Below are 13,729 nucleotides of genomic sequence, written 5' to 3'. Positions count from 1 at the left end.
AATTCAACAGGATATTTGGTTCTTTCTTCTTTTAAAAGTTCAAATATCAGCTTACCAATTGAAGTACTTTGCAGGAAACATGATTGAGTCGACCATACAAAAAAAATGAAATTCTTGCGCAATTTGGTCATTTTCATAAACTAATACTCCCTAAAAGTACTAATTAGTATACATAGTTTGATATCTAAATATATTCATTCTATTTATATTTTTGCGAACAACTGACCAAAATGTAAACAAATTAATATATTTAGAAAATAAATTATACAAAACAAGATTTTCAGAAATTAAAAATAAATAAAATTTCTTTCAAAAAATTAAATTGTATATCGTAAATCAACTGAACCTTTTAACTCGATTAAGATTATTATTTTCAATAAAAAATTCTTGTGTTAAAAAAAAGATTGTATATTTATTACATTCGTAACTTATGTTGTTTAAATTAAAACTTAAAAAACCATCACTGACAAAAGTTACTTCCAAATTCCAATTCAATTGTCTTTTGTTCAAACAAAATAAAATACTCTGCTCATGACCCGTGAGCTGAAACATGACCCGTGAGGCTTTCAGCTCAGTTAGTTGGGCATGCAATTTTCTTTTCTCGAGAGCTTGAGAAAAACTGAGTTGTATTTCTATAATTTTTTTTAAAACATACAATTATAAATTAATAATATTTTTATTAAAATTTAAATATTCAATATTATTAATATATTAGATTTTAAAATATCTTATAAATTCTAATAAAAATTTATTATAAATTTTTAAAAAATCAATTATTTTTATTCACCAATACCCACTTTTTATTGCTTGTTTGAATACTTTTTATTTTATGTTAAATTATAGAAAAACAATCATATAAAAAAATGCATATTAATTTCCTTCTCTTGGTCCCCCCAACCCACCAAGAAAAGAACACTTCATTTAGCTTATTAATATAATTTTGAACAAAATTGACATGCTCCGTAGGTAACCCATCTTGAGAAGCCACCATTGATATAATTATAAACAAAATAAACGGCTCAAGTTGGAGGTAGCCTATGTGGTCCCTTGTTTTATCACGAGGTCCACCATAAAAAGCCCCCAAAACATGCATCTCAATTATGCCACGTTGGCACACACACGTTGTGTGGTACTTACACTAAGCATCGAAGGATTTTTCTTGCACCTTCTTTGTCACCATTTATGCGTGCAATGTTAAAGGACAAATGTGGATAATTGCCAGAAGGCTAGGCTTGTCAACATCACCGCCGACGACTTAGTCCGAAAAGGACCACGTGATGTGCCTAATGTGAATTCAGATTCCTTTTTTGACCTTTTTTTTTATTTTAAGGATCTTTGCAAATTACAATTCCTTTCAAACAGGAAAAAGTTCCATTTTGTTTGCATTGAGCTCCACCCTACATATACTGCTATAGCCTATAAGTGTAATTTTAACTGACACTGCCACGTAAACGTTTGATGTTCTGCGCTAGAAAGGTTTAAACGCACGTAATTTTAGACGCTCCTGACATTAGCTTATGCATTAGAAACGCTCGTGCATGTCTCTTAGATGCAAAACCAAACACAGCATAAAAATAACACCAAACGCATAATCACTCGCGACGGATTTGATCCATTCTCCAGATCTGTTATGAAAAAAATATTAATAATGTACTTTTTGGTATTTTTTAAATATTATTTATATTAATTAATATATTAAAACTATGTAATTTTTATTTGTAATTCAACAATTTTTACTTATATTTTTATAATTTTTAATAAATTTTAACTAATAAATAAAAAATATAAAAAAATCCGTGCACTCCTCATTGTAATAAAAGAAAGAAATAACTTTGCTGGTTAAACTAAAATTTAAATTCGTCTCTGCCGCATGTGGTTGTAGAGTTTCGAATAGTTTTTCATCTTGTTTTAATTTTTTCATACACTTTTTTAAAATTTCTTGTTTTATCAGCACACATATATAATAGTTAAAATATATATTTAATTTTTATAACTAATTATCGTTTAAAAAACACTTTTTTATATTTAAAAAAATTGTACTTGAACTAATTCATATACCATTTTATTTTAATTTCCACTGTAATAACAATAACACCAGTTGAAAAAATATATCAAAATTTAATAAATAATTTTTTTCTATTAAAATTTAATTAAATAGTTAAAATAATATAAATCAAAACATAATATAACAAAAGCTAAAATATAAATATTTTGAGAATAAGAGACCTAATGACAAAGTTAATTTGCTCATTTTGAGAATTTCTGCGCATAAGATAAGAGTTTAATACTCAACATATGATACTTTTACATCTGTGTAGAAATGATTGCCAACTTGACAATTTCATAATAAGTTTCAAACAAATCTTGGTAGTATTTTAGTTACAATATTAGCACCATTATCATTAGTGTAACTTTTTGTGAATTCCAACGTCGTAACATTTAGTGTAATCTCAAATTAATATGTTTTGACTTAAAATAAAAAGTTAGATTTTTATCAAGATAAATGACACTTTTGTCTTACGTGAATTTTGTATCACAATTTCTAATAAATTTCTTCATAATTAGATCATGCAATAATTAAAATTAAAAAAAGTCCGTTAAAAATAAAAACTTGAAGACATTAGAAGGACTTCAAGGACCAATAACAAAAGTAAAGACAAATAGAATAAAGAGAGACTTAAAAAAAATAGTTGTTATCCTATATAAAACAGAGTTCAATTTAGAGTTAAAAAAGTTCAAAATAATCAATTACATATGCATAGAGAACTTATACTCAAAATGTATTTTATTATGATTTTATTATGTTTAGTTTATTTATTTTAATATTAGTCATTACTTATTTTGAGTTTTCATTTAAGATAAAATCTTGTTATTTTATTTATTTTATTTAAACTTGCGCTTATTGCCCCAAGAAACATTAGGGTTTGTGTTAGTATTGGTTACGAGCACTAGACATATATAAGCTCTTGTAAACACACTTTTAATTAGTTTTGAATATAATTTGAGATACAACACTCTTGTGAGAGCGTATGACTTTAAGTTCTTGAGTGAGCCAGTTTTTTTTTATCTTATCAAGAGGCCAAGATTCTTGTGTCAATCGTTCTTTGACTTATAATCTTGTAATTGTAGTGTCATTCTCCATCTCTATCCTATTTTCACACTTATTATTTTTCTTCTTATTTCAATTTTTATTTGTGCTCTAATGGTTTTGTTTTTATTGTGTGAAATTTAATTCAAGATAGTTTTATTCGACAATAGAGATTGTGATTGTCATCATACAACCTGTAACCATATTTATTATAACCATAACCAATGAATATACATTCCCTAGTCTTCACACATAACTTAGTTCTTTCATCCTTTAAAACATGGACAAAGGCCTTACAACCTAAGACTTGCAAACAATTATACCTTATATTTTTGTTAAACTAATTTTTGTCTTAAAGCAACTGTAAGACTAATATTAATAATTTGCACCACCATGTAGAGTGCTTCACCACAAAAATGCTTAAGACATCCTTACTTTAAAAAGTATACACTTAACTCTTTCAATCAAAATCTTATTCATTCTCTCTACTAAACCATTCAATTGAGAAGTTTTAGAATGAGTCTTTTCATGTTTGATACCTTACTACTTGTGATAAATGTCAAAGGATCCACAATATTCACTATTCACTACCATTATTATTATGATTTCATCCAAGCTTGCTTTATCTTGTTCTTTTTTCCTTTCTTCTTCTTCTTTTCATTACGATTTCATCTAAATCTATCATGAGGTTGTTTTCTAGTTTTTATCTATTTTCCATATTGTTGTTTGATCTAATGACAACAAACAAATAATCATTTCAACAATGGGAGTTTACCTCATTCAACAGTTATGTTGTACAAGCAAATTCTTGTGTTTGCTACTATGGGTGAAAGCGAATGTTAGAATGTCAATAACATCTAGAAATCTACACAAGCTATTATTATGGTATTCAAACTAAAGGAGATGTTTAAATTATAATTATCTAAGTAGGGAGTTAAACTTGTGCATCTTTTGAATTTTGTGTAGATATGAAACCATTGTTAGTATTTTTCATAATTTAATAATATTATTGGTGTTGAAAATAATTTAGTTATTTTGGAGGTTAGTTTTACCATTACAAGTGCACTCTTAAAATATAAAGATAAGAGGAAAGATGTGATGAAGAAAATGTCATTTATGAAAGCTCAAATTAGAAAGTTTACTTTGGTTATAATATTTTAATATATTTTAATTTTAATATTTTGTGAAATTATTTTTACAATAACTATTTATTTTAAAAGTAAAAAAAAAAAAAAGTTATAGTGCAATGTGTAAAATTGTGAGTTTGTTGAAATTATAAATTGGTATGACTTATTTTTTTGTTAATGAAAAAAAGTTTATGGTTAGACTCTTAAATTATTTTACATTTATTTTTCTTTTAATTGAACTATAAATAAAATAAAACAATCACAAATTCTAATATTTTCTTAATATATAATTGTTGTCAATTAAAATATAAATAAAATATAATAACTACCATTCAACAAAATGAGAGTCACTTCACTAATTGTTCCAAAATAAGAGTTTGTTATCCAATTATCTAAGTGAATCATTAATAGGTTAAATAGTAACCCAATATCAACTTAAGAAAAAGAAAAGGCCCTCTTGATCCAAATGGCCACAAAAAAAATTACAACCACAACCAACACTAAAAATAATGTTAATGTAACTAAAATTTATGGTGAACATGAATCTCATAACTTCAGGTGAGTTGTTTACATTTTCGTATGGTGAATTTGAAGGAACATTTGAAGTGTGTTATGTAATATTATTCTTTATCTTAATATTAAGCTTGCTTAAAATTTAGGTTAGACTTAGTTGGAATATCTTGATTATGATGTGAATTTATTTTGTCCATTATAAGTTGACATTAAGAGATGTTAATCTTTTCTTAGGTTAGAATTAACTAAATTGGATCATTGGAGTAATTTTTAATAAGGTTGCTTTTATGATTAAATTAATATTTTATATATTAAGTGAATCTATGTATCTATTTATATGAATAATGAGTAAGTGTTTCATTAACACAAAATTCACAGTAAATGAGAGTGTAAAAATTAAACAATAAATACATCTAAAAATGATTTTTTATTTTTTATAATCAAGATAAAATAAATTAATAATTATTTTTTATAAACAAGATTAGGGTCAATAATTAATAGCTAATTAAAATTTTTAAACACGTTAGATAAGTTGAAATAAATACATAAATTAAAATTTGATTCTTGACTAGATGTATAAAAATTTGTTTTTGTTGAGAAAAAATTATATTTATTTTAGTGATATTTCTCCTTTGAGAGCTAAGTCTTCAATAGTTGGCTAATAATACTCTTTATCCACACTAAAACAAAGTCACATTAAATATATTTTTAATAAATTTTAAATTAAAATTTGATTAAATCAATTTATTTTCAAATAGTTTCAAAAATAGTTTAGGTGGAACTCAACCTTTCTTTGGAAATTCAACTTGTCATTGAGACTTCGATGGATAAGGATGGAAACAGGCCAGACTGCCTGATAGGGGCCTGTGGCTTGACCTGACCTTTTTAATAAACAAACCAGACTCAGGCCTTTTTTAAGGCCTGTTTAAGTAAACAAGCCAGGCCTGAGCTGTTTATAAAGTCTGTTAAGCCTGACAGACCGGCCTGTATAAATAAATAAATAAATAAATAAATATATATATATAATATAATTTAAAAATAGAGCTATCAAAATATATTTAAATAATAAAGTTATTTAATAATATATTTTTATATTCTTAATTCTGTTATTATTAAATTAATATATTATGTTATAATTTTATTTATTTATAATTATAATAAACAGAAATTATATTATATTAAAAATTAAAAAAATTTATACATGATTACACTTTTTAAATAATAAATTTATTTAATAATAAATTATTATATTTAAACAATTTAAAAAATAATGAAGTCTTTGAACAGGAATAAGACGTAATCAAAACTAAACAAAATAAAATTTAAAAATAAAATAATAAAATTATATTAATATATTTTTTATACTCTTAATTTTATTATTATTAATTTAATTATTATATTAATATATTATGTTATAATTATTTTTATTTATAATAAATAGAGATTGCTTAAATCTGAATTATATTTTAATTGAAAGTAAAAATTTATAAAAAAAATAATAACAAAATAAAATAAAAAACTTATTATAATATATATTATAATATATATATATATATATATATATATATATATATATATGATCAGACCATGTAACAAATAATATAAATAATATAATTTTAAATAAATTATATAATAATATATATTTTTATATTTTGCACATGTTTTAATTAAATTATTAGTCAATTTATCAATTTATATATAATTTATAAGTATGTGTTTTAATTTATTGTATCAGTAATATTTTCTATATTACATTAATATTATAGTGTGGTTACTTTTACATTTATTTGTTAATTTAAAATAACAAATTAATGAGATAAATAAAATTAAATATTTTGTAATTATTTTTTAATTTAATAGTTATTATTTTTTTCATTATATATATATATAGTACATTAAGTTTAAATTTTTATATTAAGTTTTATTACATATTTTTTAATTAAGATAAAAATTTAGAAATATAAGTTATTTTAATTTAAATATAAATTTTAATAATTCTTCCTATGCTCATATGTTATTTTTCTTCATCTATGAATTTTATAATATAAGTATTTATCATCTACAATTTTTATAATGACAATATTTATTTACTTTTTAAAATATAATAATTTTTTTAGCTGATTCAATAAATTTTATAAGTGTTATTTTTCGTAATTATTTTTTTAATTTAATAGTTATTATTATTGTCATTATATATATATATATATATATATTGCAGTAAATTTAAATTTATTTTTTTTAAAACATATAATTTTTTTTAATTGATTCAACAAATTGTGTGAATGTTATTTTTTTTAATCAATTTTATGTATTTACTATAACTTTATTTGTTGAATATAAGATGTCTTTAAATAAACAAAATATGTTTCTATAATAAAACTAAAATATTTACTATTTATATAATTTTAAAAAATAAATAAATAAATATAAATATAAATTTTATTAATATAAAATATTTATAATTAATACTTAAATAATATTTTAAAAATTATTTATAAAATTATATAAATATTATTATAATTATTTAATAATTATTAAGAACATAGATAGAAATTAAAAAAATGTATAAACTAATTTAATAATAAAATATTTATATTTTTATTAATATTAATTTTTTTTAACAGATTTTGTTAACAGGCTTCAGGCCAGGTCAAGCCACTTAAACAGGTCAGGTCAGGCCTAAAATAAAACTTTTAACAGGTAACAGGTCAGACTCAGACCTAATAATTATATTACAGGCCAGACCTGTTTAGAATAAAACCTGTCCTGATCTGACCTATTTCCATCCCTACTGATGGATGGCATCAGAGCAATTTACCATAAATAATATTCAACACATTTCAGATAATCCTTAACAGCTCATGATGCAAAAACCTAAACTTTTCCTAACAAATAACGTGGTTATGAAGTCAGGTGCTATTAGGAACTTCAATTATACACCTGGAGTGCTATTATGCAGCCATATATATATATATATATATATATATATATATATATTAATCTCTTAAATAAGAAAAATATAAAAGAAACGCTACTTGTTTAAAACAAAATATGTATACTTTTTAAAACGTTTTTTCAATTAAAAGAAAGAATACTATACTAAAAATAATGGAATGATATGAACATAACAAAAATTACCTTAAACTAATAAATAATTAGTTAATAATTTTTAAATTTACACCAGATTAATCAAAAAGCCGAATTTGGGTGGGTGCCCGAGCAGAATAATTTTGTCGATTTTTGTATAAAAAATAATCTTATTCCTTAAATAGTTGTTGGTAAAATTTGGCATTTCTTGTCAAAATGATAAAATCTAATTTCACTAAGCTTCTCCATAATTGCAGGACACACATTCTTATATATTATAAAAGAATTAGAAAGTAAAATACATATAAAAAAAAAAAAACGTAAACACTCTGTCTAAGTTACTTACAAAACAGCTAGGTACACAAAAGGAGGAGGACGTGTCATAGTGACACATGTGAATGTGATTGTGGTGGGGAACCATGAATCTGATGATAATTATACTTCTATAGAGTATGTCTTGCTCTTAAAATATTTGATAAAATATTATATTAAAAGTGTATTAAAAATTATGTTAATATTATTAAAAGTATAATATTTAAAAACATGTAAATAACTTAATTAGTAAAGATAATATTTCTTTTTGCTAATGTAAAGATAATATTTTTAAAAGTATATTTGTTTATTAAATAGCATTTTGTGATTAAAATTGTTTATGATTATCTTTTTATTCTACTTTCTTTATCTTTTATATTAAATTTAAAAAAAATATAAATAACTTAATTAGTAAAAATAATATTTTTAAAAAATAGAAATTTTGTTAATCAATATCTAAAAATAATTGTTGAAGAACTAGTGAAATTCATTTTAACAGTAAATTAAAAATTATGAAAAGAGTGTAATATTACATTTTTCAATAAAAAATATTTTTAATTTTTTAAATAATATTCTTAAAATGGTGATTAACACTTATTAAAAAATATTTTATTATTTATTAATATCATAAATGATCAATAAAAATATAATTATTAAAAAACCTGGAAAAAGGAGAAACGAATGTAATGTTGTTATTTCTGATCCTCAATATATGGTTTGCTTAAAGAATTTGTCACAGTTTCTTTTATAAGATCCCTTATGAATTTTTTTTTTATATATAAAATACCTTTACTAAAACAAAGCAATTAATTAAAAAAAGTAAGAGAATATGTCTCAATAATTTTTAAGATAATTTTAGAAAATTTATTTAAATTATTAATAAATATAATATTATTCATTAAGTTAATTATATTTCTTAATTTTCATAAATTAATAAATTAGTCTTATATTTAGGATAAGAGGTGATACTCCTTTCATTTCTTATATTTTGTTATTTAAAGCTTTTGTACACAAATTAGGAAAATTGTAATTAATATAAAATATGATCATATTTTGACTAAAATATTTCCATTTATATTTTAAATTATTTCATTTATTTTTCATTACTTTTTACATAAAGATAGGAAAATAAATAAATAATAATAATTTTAAAAAAAATCTAAAACAACAAAACTTGAAAAAAAACAAATAAGGGAGGGAGTACAATGAAAGCTACGTGTTTCCCCAAAAGTCATACTTAAATTACTACATGCCTATAACTTTAATATCTTCCCCTTCCCTTAATCCATCACTTCTTTTTTTCCCTTGGTAGCATCCCACTCTCTTCCCAGTTCGCATCTCATAAACAACGCTCGTTCAGTTTCACTGTTCAAGTTCCAGAACATGGATTCCCACAATGCAGCATGTCACGACCTTAGTTTAAGATAACCCTTATAATGGAACGACTTCGTTGGAACCTCCTTTCCTTCCTCCTTCTATCACTGGTTTGCACGGTTCTCTCCGTGACGGACCCAAACGACGTGAAAATTCTGAACCAATTCAGAAAAGGGTTGAAGAACCCAGAACTATTACCGTGGCCCGAAGAAGGAGGAGACCCGTGTGGCAACCCTCAGTGGAAATACATCTTCTGCAACGGCGACAGAGTCTCTCAGATTCAAACCAAAAACTTGGGCCTCGCAGGCCCACTCCCTCACAACTTCAACCAACTCTCCATGTTAGAGAATCTGGGCCTTCAGATCAACAACCTCAATGGTCCCTTACCATCCTTCAGAGGCTTATCCAAACTAAAATACGCGTTTCTCAACCATAACGATTTCGATTCCATTCCCCAAGATTTCTTCATTGGACTCGAGAGTCTCGAGGTTGTCGCCTTGGATTATAACAACCTCAATGCCACTACTAATGGGTGGCAATTCCCTTCCACGTTGCAGGGTTCTGCACAGTTGACTAATTTGTCTTGTATGAGTTGCAATTTTGTTGGTTCGATTCCTGGGTTTCTGGGGAGCATGGTTTCTCTGTCGGTTTTGCAACTTTCTGGCAATAATTTATCCGGCGAGATTCCGGCGACATTTAATGGTGTTCCGGCGTTGCAGATTCTGTGGCTGAATAACCAGCAGGGTGGTGGGCTTAGTGGGAGTATTGACATTGTTGCAACCATGGTTTCGATGACGAGTTTGTGGCTTCATGGAAACCAGTTTCGAGGAACTGTTCCTGAGAAAATTGGGGATTTGGTTTCTCTCAAGGATCTTGATCTTAATGGGAACCAGCTTGTTGGGTTTGTTCCTGATGCTTTGGGTAAAATGCAGTTAGAAAGGTTGGATTTGAATAATAACCACTTCATTGGTCCAATTCCGAAATTTGCAGCTGCTAAGGTTACTTTTGCTTCGAATAATTTTTGTCAATCTAAACCTGGGGTTTTGTGTTCCTTTGAGGTAATGATGTTGTTGGAGTTTCTTGGCGGGTTGAATTATCCTTTGAATCTGGTTGATTCGTGGAGTGGTAATGACCCGTGTAATGGACCATGGTTGGGAATAAAGTGCAATGCTAAAGGAAAGGTGTCTATGATTGTTTTGACTAACTTTAATCTTAGTGGTACTTTAAGTCCTTCTGTTGCAAATTTGGGTTCTCTTGTTGAAATCAGATTGGGGGGTAACAATCTAAGTGGTAGCATACCAAGCGATTGGACTAGCTTGAGATATTTGACTCTGTTGGATCTAAGTGGCAATAACATTTCCCCTCCCTTGCCGAATTTCGGGAAAAGCTTGAAACTTGTGATTGATGGTAATCCTTTGTTAGTTCGTGGCATTGGCAAGCCAGAAGTTCCTCCATCTGGGACTGGCTTCCCTTCCCCATCCAGAAAGGCTGAACCACCTTCATATGGTGATCTTAAACCAAAGCCTCCGGCGGATTCAAATCCCAGTTCCGGTGATTCTCATGAATCAAGTAGTTCCAAAAGGAAAAACTTGGTTCCAATTGTAGCCCCCATTGTAGCTGTTGCAGCTGCAGCTTCTCTACTTGTTCCCCTTTATGTATACTGTTTCAGGAGGAGAAAAGGTGTCTCTGAGGGTCCAAGTTCACTAGTAATTCACCCTAGGGACCCATCTGATTCAGACAAAGTGCTAAAGATTGTTGTTGCTAACAACAGCAATGGAAACATTTCAACTGTTACTGGAAGTGGGTCTGGAAGTGCAAATGGAAATGGGGAGTCTCATGTCTTTGAAGCTGGAAATCTTGTCATATCAGTTCAAGTTCTTCGAAGTGTGACCAAGAATTTTGCACCAGAGAATGAGCTTGGACGTGGTGGATTTGGGGTTGTTTACAAGGGAGAATTGGATGATGGGACTAAAATTGCCGTGAAAAGAATGGAAGCGGGTGTGATTAGCAGCAAGGCCTTGGATGAATTCCAATCTGAAATTGCAGTTCTATCAAAAGTCCGGCACCGCCATTTAGTGTCTCTTTTGGGTTATTCAATTGAAGGTTCTGAGAGGATTCTAGTTTATGAGCATATGCCACAAGGGGCTCTCAGTATGCATCTTTTCCATTGGAAGGGCCTTCAACTGGAGCCCCTCTCTTGGAAGAGGAGGCTCAATATAGCCTTGGATGTTGCTAGAGGAATGGAGTATCTTCATAGTCTAGCTCGCCAGAGCTTCATTCACAGAGATCTCAAGTCATCAAATATTTTGCTTGGGGATGACTTTAGAGCAAAAGTCTCAGATTTTGGATTGGTAAAACTTGCACCTGATGGCAAAAAATCTGTAGTGACCAGGCTTGCTGGTACATTTGGATACTTGGCACCTGAATATGCAGGTAATTTTGTTTTATTTTTCAAGTCTTTTATATTAGACATTTCTGAATTTGATCACTTTTTTTTTTTTTTTTGTTGTAATTTCTGTTGATTGTGTATGCTGATGCCTGCTCTGTATACGGTTTCTGAAAGCAGTTTTAGCCTTTTCTATGGTTCAGATTTCCTATTGGAACCATCTAGCAGAATTAATAGAGCCATTGACCTCATTTTTGGAAAACTGCTTTACTAACATTGGATTCAAGGCTGTTGGTAAAGTAACTGATTCCAAGGGGAAAAGCTTTTCAATTTACCTGTATACATATCATTTAGAGCATGTTGAATATAGATTTTTATACAATGAATAAATATTGTGACATGTGGTTACCCTTCCAACAATTTGTAATTAATGATGAAATCTGTCTATTTTGCACATCTATATATACTTTAGCTAGTCTAAAAAGTCTTGAAAAAAAGTGATTGTAGGTGTCTAAAATTTCAAAGAAATACTGAACTTGACAAAAAAATATCGTGCACCTGGATAGCCCTTATGATTTCTGCATTGTATCATCTATCTGTCTGGGACCACATTGAAATTCATACAGTCCTGATCTATATGATACGTTCATAAACTATACTAATTACTGCTTTTTATCTTTTTATATATTTCAGTGACAGGAAAGATCACTACTAAAGCAGATGTTTTCAGTTTTGGCGTGGTGCTGATGGAGCTGTTAACCGGATTAATGGCACTTGATGAGAATAGACCTGAGGAAAGCCAATACTTGGCATCATGGTTCTGGCACATAAAATCAGACAAGGAGAAACTAATGGCTGCTACTGACCCAGCCCTTGACATAAAGGAGGAAACATTTGATAGTATCTCCATCATTGCTGAGTTAGCCGGGCACTGCACTGCCAGAGAACCACACCAAAGGCCAGATATGAGTCACGCTGTGAATGTTCTGGCACCGCTTGTTGAAAAATGGAAACCACTACTTGATGACACCGAGGAGTATGCCGGCATAGATTATACTCTTCCCCTTAACCAAATGGTGAAGGACTGGCAAGAAACAGAAGGAAAGGACTTGAGCTATATGGACTTGCAAGACAGCAAAAGTAGCATCCCTGCAAGACCTACTGGATTTGCAGAGTCTTTTACTTCTGCTGATGGCCGGTGAAGCAAGTTGTTTGTTGATTTCTTGAATGCATCCTATTTCCCTTTTTCTTGTTTAATCAGTTGGTGTCAACATGGATTGAAATCAACCATTGCATTTCCTGTCTCCACTGTTACAAAGTGACGTGTGATTAAAATATTAACACTTTCTTAGTTGTTAATTTTCTTTAATCACTCGCTGCTTTTTTATTAAGAGATGGGAAATGAAGAAGTGATTTGGTAGTGTAGACACTTCTGCTTGTTCTTTCCTCTCAGGCTTGGCAAGTGTTCTAGTGTCAGTGGGATTATGGTGTTCGTAAGAGATTTCACGTGTATGATTTGTATTTTCAACTTTTATATTTAAGAGTTAATGCTTGTAGATAGTGAACAAAGATCAATGAGAATGCTTGTTACTTGTTCATTCATTCACGATTCTGTGTTCTATTATCATGTAAATCGGAATAAAGAGCATTGTACCAAATGAGAAAAGAAATGAAATAAAAACGGTTTGAGCAGTGCAATGATTATAGCTTGTTTCTTCATTTAGATCCACCACAGATTCAGCATACCCACTATATTTTTTTGAAGCTGATCAGTGAATGGCCAAGGGCTTTAAATTTTGACCCGTATAATGTGATGCATTAAGAAGTTAGAACCCGCGGTCA

General features: G+C 28.1%; 1 protein-coding gene across 1 annotated transcript; it reads left to right on the top strand.

The window, feature by feature from the left end:
- Positions 1 to 9,420: 9,420 nt before the first annotated feature.
- On the top strand, positions 9,421 to 13,362 carry LOC113871671 (receptor protein kinase TMK1-like). The gene is made up of 2 exons (XM_027508770.1): positions 9,421 to 11,934; positions 12,581 to 13,362. Exons 1-2 carry the CDS (start codon positions 9,564 to 9,566, stop codon positions 13,087 to 13,089), a joined length of 2,880 nt encoding a protein of 959 aa, XP_027364571.1. The 5' UTR covers positions 9,421 to 9,563; the 3' UTR covers positions 13,090 to 13,362.
- Positions 13,363 to 13,729: the final 367 nt, after the last annotated feature.

This window comes from Abrus precatorius, unplaced genomic scaffold, assembly GCF_003935025.1.
Source record: "Abrus precatorius isolate BTA unplaced genomic scaffold, Abrus_2018 Scaffold7, whole genome shotgun sequence".
Lineage (NCBI taxonomy): Eukaryota > Viridiplantae > Streptophyta > Magnoliopsida > Fabales > Fabaceae > Abrus > Abrus precatorius.
The sequence above is the reverse complement of the archived record's forward strand: the minus strand, read 5'-3'. Positions and strand labels throughout refer to the sequence as shown.